Below are 12,804 nucleotides of genomic sequence, written 5' to 3'. Positions count from 1 at the left end.
CTTCAAAGGAATCCAGATTTCACTGTGACTGCCATTTTCTAGATTAGTCATAATGACCAAGTATTTATCTGGAAGCTGAAGTTGGGATATGAGCTTGGTTGTTGTGTGTAAATATTGACCTGAAAATTGGGATTATTTCATTTTAGTCCTTTGAGAGAGATAATTACTACCAAGCTATCAAGAATGGGTTACTTGAAGCTTATAACTTGCCTAATGGCAGACTAAGAATTGGATGCAACACTGTAATATTTTATTCTGAATATGAGTAAACCAGTGAGTTCTAGAGAAACACTAGACCAGCATTTGCATTCAGCTCTGTGAGGAGAGCTACAAAATGTGTCTTTTGAGATGCAGGCATTGCACACATGTGTTGAGGTCTCATATGAGACCCCAGGGTGGGACAGATGCAGGCTCATCCCAGCAGCGCATGGAGGGAGCACAAGAGACAATGGATTTAAGTTGAAACAAGGCAGATTGGGGCTGGATATGAGAAGGCATTTCTTCACTGGCTGGACAGCCAAGCAGCAGAGTGGGCTGCCAGAGTCTGTGCACTGTTACTCCTTGAAATGTTTCAGGCCCTGACTGGATCAATCCCTGACTGACCCTGCAGCTGACCCTCTTGAGCAGGAGGTTGGGATGGAGACCTCCGAGGTCCAACCTGATTATCATGTGAACCTACAAAACTACATCTGTCAAATGTAATAGTTGCTCCATTAACATCTGGCAGCTGTACTAGGCTGTAGTTTAAGTCCTAAAACTGCAAATTCCTACTCCTGTGAGTGGATTTAATGATACCAATAGTCCCAGTGAGGTTGATAGGATTGCTGGAAAGAATAAGGCATTAAAAGATCACGTCACTAGACTGGAAACCACTTTTCTTTTGGTTTTTGTTCAGCAACTGGACAAGTCTTCCCTGAAAAGCCTTGCATGTCAAGGAAATTATATGAAAGGCAAAAATATTATTCCTTTGGTAGCTGTGGTTTTACATGCTAACTTCCTGTCTTTACAAACAGGTTATTCCACCTAATTGCTATGTGAAAAGCCATGATTAACATAGGGAAAGTTAATTTACTTTATAATTGAAAGTGGTGTCAAGTAAAATGTGCTGTAATGGAGGAAAAACTATTTGCTTCTCAGTTTTAGTAACCTTAGATATCAATAGCCTGCAAATCAAACTAAGAATGTAGTCTTTGTTGTAGATGTTGCTATTATTGTTGTTCTTTTAAACCACATGATATCCCTCTGACAGAATTGTTCAAATTTTTCTATGAAACTTCACCCTTTGCCCTTTCCACAGATTTGCAACCAATGTGATGCCCTGTTTCTACAGGGATTTATTTTCATGTATCAGTATCCCTTCTGTTTTCACAGGTGGGCAAAAAAATATGTTTGCTTGACAGGGTTATTTTTGACCTACAGTAAGAAATGTCTAATAAAAAGAAAAGGGGAAATTGAGCACTTAGAAGTTAATTTAATTTGTAGAAATACAACTGAGCACCCAAGTAAGGTTTCTATCTGTTAGTTGTTTTCCAGTGAGTTTTCAGTAGAGGACTTGAGCAGCTCTGCATTGCTACTGAGAAGGCTGAACTTTCCTCTTCTGGGCATTACTCAGCAAATTAAAGAATTTAGAGTTGCTTTCTCTGTGCACAAATTGCATTCCATTAAGTCTCTTATCAGGCCGTTTCATGTACAATGAGTTGTGTTTTGTGGAGAATAATTTCTAATTCCAGAGCATGTCAGATTGTAATTGCAAATTCAGTAAAGAGCTTCTCAGTTAAAAAGCAATGGTTACTGGGAACTACAGAGTAACACACAAACAAGAGTACCTGGGGGCTGAATCTTGGGGAAGAGCAGATTTCTCTCAGGAATTCGTGTGTAGCATTTCTTGGCTACTCCTCTTAGGAATTGTAGACTTACAGATAATCTGAGCAGAGTAATGGACACTGATTTTCTTTTTGAAAAATACCATTTAAAGAGGGCTAATGCACATCCAGAGTAATTCTTTAAAACTCAAACTTTTGGAAAATGGTCATTTAAACTTCCTCTCTTTGAGATAATTTCCTTAAAAAAATGTCTGTTAGAAAACTCAAATCTGGTTCATTTGGGATTGGCATATGCAGTTGCAGCTTCTTGTCTTCAACATGTTCCAAATTCCTATATTCTATCTGATTCTCTTTCTGCTTCATTTTCATAATACACCTGGAGTCCTCTGCATTTATTAGAACAGGAGGCCAGGATTCCTCATGCCTAATGAATGTTGGCAAAGTGGATATTATTGGTTTCCTTCCTGCACATGTTTATGGTGATGGTGAATTGAGCATGCTTAGCTACTCGATATGAAAATGTGCCCATGCTGAACAAGAGCTGGTTTACTCTCAACATAAAGTGATAAGACCAAAGAGTAGCATACACTTAAATGATTATGTATTTTTTTGACCTTTACTGTAATTATCACTAATTAAATTTTTTTAATTATCTTATTTCTCTTTTTTTTGGTCAGTATCTGTGTATACTTTCAAAATGCATTACTTCTGACTTTTTATTTTCAATCTATTCTTTCCATCATTGATATGAGGCTGGAATACTTCCTAACATGCCTTTCTTTTATAAGCAAAGTTACCTTACCAGGATCTGAGCCATTTCAAAGTTTATGAAAATTTTGAGCTATGGTTGAAGGATAATTTAATATTTGATAATTTACCACTGATCATTTCTCTTGAAAAATCTAACATTTTGCAGTGAATGTTTGGTCTTGAATATTTTAATGAAATTCAGGTTTGAGGGACAAAGAAAAGGGTTAAGAATCTTTTTAAACTAGTTTTAATTGTGGTTTACTTTGCACTTACTTATTACATTTAAGAGTGAGCCTTATGACTTTAACACAGCAATCCTATACTTCAGAGATTTGTGTGTGGCCTAAATGCCTTAGCAAATTAGTAATTTTTTAATAAATTTTCCTATTTAATAGATACTAGCTTCAGAAAAATATGTTCCATTTGTAAATGTTTGGATGCTTTAGAAATGTAAATGTTTTATGCTTTAGGTGCTCTAAGTGTTATTGTTCCTTTTCAGCAATGTTGCGGATTGATATTTACTGGAGTCTCTAATTTTTTTTTACCACAGAAAGATCTTAATAATGATCTTAATAAATAATGATAATGTGAAAAAAAAAAAAATTTACTCAAGGTACACATCAGTTCATTAGAAAGTCTTTGAGTAGAACCCAGACCGCCTGGCCAGCATTTCAGTCTGTTACCCATTTTCCTCTACCACCTACTTTCAGTATTTGATAGAGACTGCTGCTTAAAAATCAAAATATAAAAATGTTCTACATTATAAACCTATTTTTCATATATCAGAATATGAGTTTGCTTTCTAAGGTCCTTACCAAGGATCCATTTTTTAAATTTTTTTTTTTTTTAATTTTGCTTTATTCTTTGCTTTGTTTCATGTCTGTTCAATTTTATTTATTCCATGTTTTCTTTTTTTGTTTTGTTTTTGTTTTTAGTTGTGTCTGGTAAGTTGAAATTTTATTGGCCATCTTCTAGTCATCGTATCACTGTGACGGGAACTTCTCCTCCCCTTTCCATCCACCCCCTTCCATGTCCTCCAACCACTCAGCTCCCATCTTTCACTTGTTATTGGCAAGACACCTCGAACAGAATAAATTCCGCGTGAAGTGTGGGTAACATAATGGCAAAGAGAAAGGTAATGGGTTGCAAATTTTCTGTCTGTTTTTATATGATGTATCAAAGCCAAAGCCTGATGTCTCCTCTCTTCAGTAACTGCATGGATTGAACTTCAAAGTGTGCTAAAAAAATCTTGTTTGATTAAAAGGTTACTAGGATAAAAGTTGTTATTTTCTTACGGGTATTTATTATTTTGTCATCTTTTGCAGTCTCATCATTACGTACCACATGTATGTTACCCAAGGTGTGAAATCAAAATGATGCTAAAAAAAAGACAGTGAAAAGGTTCCCAGTTAACATAGAATGAAATTAAATAATAGTTTCACTTAACCCTGTTTAATTCTTCTAACATTGAAGCTAATAAGATTTTTATTATTTACCTTAATGTCTATAGATTTAGAATAATACACATATGGGCAATATGCATAGATTTTAAGAGTAGTATCCATACAAAGTATGTATTTAGAATAATACTTAGAGGGAGATGTACCCATCTATATTTTATAAATTCTACCATGGCTGCCTATAGGACTTCCTTTTTGTGTTAAGTAGTCCCTGAATGGTCATCTTGAGGTACTATAATCACAACCATCAGCTATTTCTCCAGTGGTCAGAATCATTTTAATCTCTTTATAGTTGTACCTGTCCCTGAGATAGATGAAATCTGAAACCTCATAAATCCTCTGCACCAGCACAGGGTTTAGAAACCCTCAGTTCCATATTGTGTGGCATTGTGTCACAGGCTAGTGCAGAACCAGCCGAGCCCTAAATTTAACTGTATGCTAAATTTATTCTTGTTGCTAGAATCTAGCAGCATAACAAAGGTGCTTCACCCTCATCTCCATTTTCCCTGCCATGCCTCACAACCCTGTGGCAAATCCCCAGCCAGTTCTCCCTCCCTTCCAAATGGAACGTGCTGTCATGTCAGAGTCTTCCCACATCTTCTTCCAAGGTGCTGGCTGAACGTTTCAGAGCTAAATGTTTTGAAGTCTGCTAATTGCAGTAGGTCAGTCTTAGCTTCGCCTTGCATAGTTTCTCATCTGAGGAAATGCTAGGAAAGGTAGCATTTGCATCTAAATATAGACAGTAGTGTTACGCTTCAAAAATTCCTCTCAAAGCAGGAGGGGTATAGGAAGAATATATTCTGATATGAACTCACCAGGGAGCAGACACAAGGCATGGGGAACAGATAACTGCAAGAATTGGCCCACAGGAACACTGAAAGCAATTGTTTGGGGTTTTTTTTATAATTTTATTGAATTTATTCTAGATAAAGTCACTACTATCTGTTTATAAAACACATCTTTGCATTATATATTTTACACTGTTTTAAAAGGAAAATCTGGTGAAAACACCAATGTTTGCAAAGGAAAAAAAGGAAACAAATATCAAAATTATTTGATTTCTCAAAGTCAGATTCAAAACATCCCTTTTATTCTCAATCCAAAGAAGAGGAAGAGCATAATTAGTTTTAGGCAGATGATCAGAAAGAGTTGGAAATTAATAAATAAAAGGGCTTTGATTTAATGCACATTTTTCAAGAAGCAGAAGTTAACAGCCTGTAGAACATGCTAGATTTTTTTCTGTGCTAACATCACCAAGGTATTTAATGCCATCTATGCTGGGGGTTTTTTGTTTTTTTTTTTTAATGTGACTGACACAATTTTTTGACATTCTACTTACTACTGGATGAAGGGGTTGTTGAAGTCAGTATAAATCAAACAATGTTGGCAGTATTTATAATGTTAGGCTGAGCAGATGTTTCAAATTTGCCTTCATTTGCATATATATTTTGTTTGAACATGCTCTTGCGTATGTAAATGAGGAAGACATTTAGCTCTGCTGTTCCTTTAAATTCATTCCTTCTCAGTGTGTTTGAACTGGAGATTTTAAGTGGTTATTATTTGAAAGGTATTTCTTAAGCTTTTGACTTCAAGTTTTTTTGAGATCACAATTGCATCAAAAGTTTCTTATATAAGCACTTAAGGGCTTTTTCTTCCTCACCTTTCCTAAGTCAGAGATGATGACTTTTGTGTGTGTAAGCCTGAATTCATAGTTACTCAGAAGTGTGTCTTGCAGCCCTTAACAAAGTGTGACCTCTGGGCCAGTAGTCCCTCAAATATTTCTACATTCTGGCTTGCAGCCCTAGTCCTCCTTTAAAACCAAATTGTAGCAGATTTGTTTGTATTGGTGACTGTTGCTCTGCAAGTTGTCTCATCAAGCTGGTGGGACTTATTTCCTTGTACACTGGGTCAGCACTAAAAGCACATGTTGCACAGTCAGAGTTTTAATTGGGAAGTCCAGACACAGAAAAGATGATCTGAGTGATGCTGAAACTGTGGCTGTTAGAGACTGACGTGTCTTTGTGCTGCCTTTCCTTATTAAAGAAACTTAACTGCTCTGGTTTATACCAGTAAAACTCAGGAGGCAAATTGTTCTTTCAAATCAGCTGTTGGCAGTGTGATTTATTTATTTTTGGTGTTTTCCTTTCAGAGCCTCCACAGTTTGTTGTGAAGCCTCGAGACCAGGTAGCTGCACTGGGAAGAACGGTGACTTTCCAGTGTGAAGCAACTGGAAACCCTCAGCCAGCTATCTTCTGGCGGAGAGAAGGGAGTCAGGTGAAACAGCCTTTCTGTCCTCCTTCCTGGCAGTTCCTTCAAGAAGTGATTTCACATGAGAGAAAAATATTTTAATATTGTTTTAAAGATGTGGAAAACAGGTTTAGAGTGTGGAAGTGCTGGATATTTATTCTTCTAAGGCATGTTAAATGATGTCAGTCCTACTAGAACAGATCTATGCTTTGCTGTCTCCTGTTTTCTCCATGAATGTAAAAAAAAAAATATGTGAATCAACTAGAAATATTCCATGTTTTACTACTCTGATAATCTATTTCACCTAAGAGGGAGAACTTACAGGAGATGAAGACTTATGCTGAAATTTGGTCAAATCCCTCAATCACTCCCAGATTTTCAAAAAGTTTGGCTCTGGGTTTATGGTGCAGCTGTTAGTTTGCCATGTGGTTTTGAGTTTCTGGCAAGCTGAACTGTTTGCTGCATTGATCTGCATCACTGCATGGGCAGGACTCTCGTTCTGGGCTGAGGAGAACTACTTTCCCACTCCATCAGTCGACTGACAGAACATACCTGAATAGGTCACCTTTTCTCCCAAGTTCCTTATTTGAATGGGAGGGAAAATTATTTTCATCTTCTTTGTAAAGGATCTTGAAAGCCAGTGGGTGAAACACAATATAGCTCAGCAAGAGAATTGCAGTTTTCTTTCAGAGTCATCTTTTGAAGGAGGGATGTGACACAAAGTATTCTTTATTGGAAGGAAAGAAGGAATATGGGATTCTGGTTTTCCTGTGAATGAAGGAATGAATGGTGCAAGAGTATATGACAGGGTTCTTTGTGTTACAAAACAATAGGGCAGAGAAACTGAGAACACTTGGAGATGGGCTTCTTTACTCCATTTGCAACATTTCTGTCTGAATACCTAAGTACAACTAGACTGCTGACCAAGTTTAAATTATAAACTTCAGTGGTGTGTATATATATAGCAGTATTTAATGCTTTTTGTTTGTTTGTTTTCCACATGTTGTCTAGTGCACCTTGTTTTTCTTTTTTGCTCATTTTTGACTCTGATGAGTGGTGACCATTTGTGATGATTGAGAGAAATGAAAGAGGAGGCCAACAAATAGTGTTTGCTAATACTGGAGAATATTGTGTCCCATTCCTTTGGACAATTTTTGAAAATGCAACATGTAGTTAGCCAAGAAAAAGAGATAAATATACCCTCTGTGATCCTTAAGTATTCTTACTCACAGGTTGTTCAGTCAGAGGTAGAAATTCAACCTCGAACTGATTTTTGGTAAATACTATGTACTTCAGAACCGAACTATCTAAATAGGCATAGGATGTAGCTTAGTATTACAAGACTTCATAAAACACAAACACTCTATTCAGAGAGACCTACAGAGCATCTCTTTTAAAAAACTTGCTCCAGTCTAGGAAGGCAAATGTTAAAATACAGATAACTAAACCACCATCTGCATTTAAATGAAAGCAAACAAATGCCCTGGAGCAAGGTCTAAAAAGGAACATTCAAGCAAATTACTGAGGTTCACCACAGTTGCTTGCACCACTTCAGTGTCTGTACATTTCACATCTTCACTAGACTCTTTTAAACTTGGTGCAAAGTCCAGTATTGATCCTGGAGAGTGTTAGGGCAATCCCAAAAGTCTGAAGTCTTACACAATTCTGTGGGTGCATATCTGCACCTATTTTGTCATTAAAAAAATCCTACAGATGCTACTTGCATTGTGGTGTAGACATGCTTAAGGCATGAAGAGCAGAATGTTTTCTGCATAATATGAAAAGATTCATTTGTTTAGCTATTTTAAAGTTATGCTTATAGATGCTTGAATTTATTTAACCTATTTTTTCCCCACTTTCTTTCCTGTACATCTTTCAGAATCTGCTTTTCTCATACCAGCCCCCTCAGTCATCCAGCCGATTTTCAGTTTCTCAGACAGGAGATCTCACCATCACCAATGTCCAGAGATCTGATGTTGGGTACTACATCTGCCAGACTTTAAATGTTGCAGGAAGTATCATAACAAAAGCCTACTTGGAAGTTACAGATGGTAATCATAGATTTGTTTTATCATTTCCAAGTTTTTTATTTTTTTTGAAGACAGCAGTGTGGTGATGTGACACTACTTTGAAATCTGTTTTGCATAAATGTGGATTGCATGTTTCTTTGAACATAAAAATCCTGTTTTGGCCACCTCTGTCAGGGGCTTACAATTCTGGATGATGTGTAACTATATTTCCATTTTGTATTTGGCAAGTATATTCAGTGTATGGACTTCAGTCAGATCTGTTAATTTTTATCTGACTTTTTTAGCCACTGGATTCAATTTACTTTCAGGTTGCTTGCTGTCTGGTTCTTTATCCCTTTTATTGTGTGGCCATTTTCTTAGCACTTCCATTCACCTGTTTTTTTCCTGTTTCTTAATATTGTGTTTTAGCAAGAAAAAAAAATTATCAACCTATATGGAGATCAGCAGAATAACACAGAAATTATACATCCATTTTTAGGAGTAAGGAAAAAATACAAGATGAAAAAGCTACAGGGAGCATTCCAAGAAGTAATGCATGCTGGTGTGAGGCCAGTTTGCCAATTATTAGAAATACTTCTTATTTTTAACAGCAGAGATACATGGGGAAACTACTAATCTTAGCATTTACAGAGGAAAAGAGAAAATTTGAACAGAGAGATGCTGTTGTCTGAGAGGAGAGTCCATAAAATATCCATTTGTCCTATAGAAAACATAGAAATAATAACAATGTACTAAAATATGCAATGAACCTGTAGGATAAAATTGTTTATTTATCTCCCCCTCCCCCTGGATTGACATAGGAGGAATAGGACTAACTCCCTCCTGGTTCCTCACAAACTGTAAGCCACATTTCCTAATCCTTTTTTTTTTCCTTTTTTTTCACTGGGGAGAAGGCCATGGCAGGGTGAGAAATATATTTACAACAGTTTTCTGCTAATAAACTTAGAAATAATCAGTTTAAATGTATTTTCTTTACTATATTCTCCAGATTGATCTGATGGGTAGATTTTTTTTTTATAATGTTTGGGGACACTTTTTGGTATTTTTACAAAAGTGAAAGCAGAATATGCTGAATATTTGTAAAGGTATTAGAATACCTTTATGAATAGTTTTCCTAAAGGTAGGAGTTGCCATCAACTTCAGTGGACTTAAATCAGCCATGAACTTCAGTTCATTAGATTTCTCCTATAACTCACAGATCAGTCATCTCCTTACCTTTGCCAACTGCAAAGTTCTTTACAAACTTGTCAAATGCAGATTATAAGTGGGCCTATTCTGTCTGTCTCTACTGAGAAAGATTGTGACAGCCTTAAAGTGTGTAGCAACAGGTTGGGACAAGAGCTAAAGGATTAAAAATGCAGCTGAAAACAGAGTGTCATTTGAACATGCAAATGAAATTATGGGAGTTGGAATTTAGCCAAAAAAAACAGTGCTAACATCCTGTCTGTTGTTATGAAAAGTAATTTAGAAATATCTGATGTTCACAATTGATCAGAACTTCAGGTTTATATTTCAGCCACCAAACCAGTTTTTAAGATACATGAGCCCCATGCCACCGCTGAACAGATTTATGACATTTAAAATTATGGCTATTTTCAGATCATCAGTCCATGTCATCTTGGATGGTACAGGTAAAGTAGATCCCTGAAACCCAGCAAGAAAACTTCAACCTCTTTTTTGGATAATGGAAGACTACTATTATTTTTTCTGTGAATATTGAGACTGGTTTATATTTTCCTGTTCACTATAATTAAATAACCCATCAATAGCACTTAATTTTCATTGTGTGAAAGATGCATTAAAATTAACATAGAAATGGGATTGTGGGATTTTCTTTGTGGCTCTGAAGTCATCATAAAAATCAGAAACTACTGGAAAAACATTTCATAGAAGAAATCTTTCCAAAATTATTCTATCATTTGTGTTTTCTTTACCCTACTTCTGGGCATCTCACGAATAGGACACAGCACCAAGATGAGTTGGTGGCACATAAAAATTTGTGAGGTTATCCCCTGATTGCCTGCCTCCTTTTTGTCTGTCTTTAAGTGCTGGATGTATGAGCTGTGTTACACAGGCCTGGCAGTGGTAAAAGGTGGGAAAGGTGAAATCTTGTGTCTTGCCAAAGAATCTGGGAAGTCCTTTCTTTTTCCATTATCACTTCATAAGGACATTGGACTTCGAGAATGCCTGGAGGATAGCAGTCTGAAATATGCAATACTTCCTCTGTTCTGAAAATACTGCGTTGTGTATCATTTTAATCATCCATAGCTGTGCATCATTGTAGTGCACCCTGCCCTGAATAATGCATGCCTCCAACTTTAATTACTTGTTTAATTATTTTTAGTTTGTTTCAAAGCCTCAAGCAACTGCTGTTGCTTAGATAATTAAAAAATTGCTTCCAGTTGCAGAAATGTCTTTCCTGTTGTTTCTCCTGGCAGTGATTGCAGACCGGCCTCCCCCTGTCATTCGGCAGGGTCCTGTGAATCAGACTGTGGCTGTAGATGGTACTTTAGTACTGAACTGTGTGGCCACAGGCACATTAATGCCCACTATCCTCTGGAAAAAGGATGGGATCCTCATTTCCACCCAAGACTCTCGCATCAAGCAGCTGGAGACAGGAGCGCTGCAGATCAGATATGCCAAGGTAGCCTGAGATGGCAAATGGGTTTTCATGTTTTGTTTCATTTTGTGCTTTCAACCTCCAGGCATTTTTGATGTAGTAAACCCCGTGTTCAGAATTTATGAAAGGTTACATAAATTTACTAAATTATTTGATACTTCATGTTTTCAGATAGTACATTCTTTATGCTTAACACCTGCCCAGGGCACATTATTTCAGATTTCATAATGAAAAATGCTGTAAAGAGGTATTAATTAACAGAATTATTTGGTACTTAAAACATGAAGGGGAATATATTTCAGTAAGACAAATTATGACATTATTTGGGCTTCAGCACTAATAGATTAAAATTATCTAGTTAATTCAAATGTTTATAAAGAAGACCTTTGTTTAGCATATTCAGTAATAGAGCCATGTACACAGCTTTTTTCAAAAGAGGTTTTAGTGTTTAAACATCTTCACTCATCAGTGTAACATAGCTTAAAATGGTTAACCACCTGTCAAATACCTGGCTTCCTCAGGGAGTTACAGTACCTGGCCAGTATTGCTGTTGGTCATGCATTGCACACTTTATAATGTTCTAAAATGTGAAGTTGTAGCATACTGGATATTCTCTACTATCTTTTCTGTGGTTTGAAATGGAGCAATTTCTTTTTAGATTAGGCTGAATACATCACTTTGCCATATTCCCTAGAGTTGCCCTGCTGCCAATTACAAGTTAGACTGGCTTAGAGTTTGAATCCCTGATTTTTGATCACTTCCTTTCAGTTCATCTGCTGAGGCTGGGACCTGAGGAGGATAGCATTTCTTTTTTGGGAAAGAAAAAAAGAAACACTTTTGAAATGTGATTAAGTCACATATGGACAAATAATCCAACATTCAGAACTGGATGAGGATAGCATATGGAGATTCTTTTTTGGGTCTGCTGTAGAGTGAAATTTATACTAACACAGGGAGCCTCATATGTACCCTGTGCAGTATTTAAGCCTTGCTTTAAGGATGACGTGTTCTCCAGTGCTCCAGTCCTGATAAATCCCCGGGCATTATTTATGTAGAAGGTTGACAGTTGCATGGGGTCTTGTCATCTGAGTTCCTTCTCAATTTATTTGTTAGTACCTCTGCAGAGTAAGGAATAAATGCTACAGGAAATGGCCTTCAGTTTGTTCATTGCAGAATAGTTAACATTAAATTAGAATCTGCAGCATTCTATTCTGATTCTTTTGTGATTGCTCAGATATAAATACCCATTTTTGCTTGTCAAAATTGTAACTTCTAATGGAAGGAGTTTCTGGTGCGAAGTTCTTGCAGGCTAATACATTTATCCATATTCATGGGGGAACGTAGAGAGCTGTAATTACTTTTCTAGCCCAATGAGTGCCCGACTGTTTCAAATATTTATTCTTCTTTTCTCCCATTCAGCTGGGCGACACTGGCCGGTACACCTGCATTGCTTCAACCCCGAGCGGTGAAGCGACGTGGAGCGCATTCATAGAGGTCCAAGGTAAATCCATTAGGGTTCCTCTGTGTGGAGAAAATACATGAAGGAAAACCAGAAATTGAAATGCAGAAGATACCTGACTCTGACATAATTTGCCAGTGCGGATATGAGCAGCATTTTGCTTACAGCTGCTTCCTGTCCGTACTCAGCATTTCTCTCTCCTTTTGTCAGAGTTTGGAGTCCCAGTGCAGCCACCAAGACCCACTGACCCAAACTTGATTCCTAGTGCTCCATCAAAGCCTGAGGTTACAGATGTCAGCAGAAATACAGTAACGTTGTCATGGCAACCCAATTTGAATTCAGGTGCAACACCAACTTCTTACATAATTGAGGCCTTCAGGTATGTGAGTCTCACGTGATCTTGCTGTCTGTATGT

The 12,804-nt window shown here is 37.0% G+C and overlaps 1 protein-coding gene across 1 annotated transcript in view; it reads left to right on the top strand.

Annotated features, from left to right (window-relative positions):
- Positions 1-12,804, top strand: part of ROBO1 (roundabout guidance receptor 1) — a 293,520-nt gene that overhangs the window by 226,242 nt on the left and 54,474 nt on the right. Inside the window, exons 7-12 of the mRNA XM_058856411.1 lie at positions 3,509-3,517; positions 6,183-6,307; positions 8,160-8,331; positions 10,749-10,954; positions 12,350-12,431; positions 12,600-12,768. Coding sequence (XP_058712394.1) covers positions 3,509-3,517; positions 6,183-6,307; positions 8,160-8,331; positions 10,749-10,954; positions 12,350-12,431; positions 12,600-12,768 — 763 coding nt within the window. The remainder of the gene's footprint in view (positions 1-3,508; positions 3,518-6,182; positions 6,308-8,159; positions 8,332-10,748; positions 10,955-12,349; positions 12,432-12,599; positions 12,769-12,804) is intronic.

This window comes from Poecile atricapillus, chromosome 1, assembly GCF_030490865.1.
Source record: "Poecile atricapillus isolate bPoeAtr1 chromosome 1, bPoeAtr1.hap1, whole genome shotgun sequence".
In the NCBI taxonomy this organism is placed as follows: Eukaryota; Metazoa; Chordata; class Aves; order Passeriformes; family Paridae; genus Poecile; species Poecile atricapillus.
The sequence above is the reverse complement of the archived record's forward strand: the minus strand, read 5'-3'. Positions and strand labels throughout refer to the sequence as shown.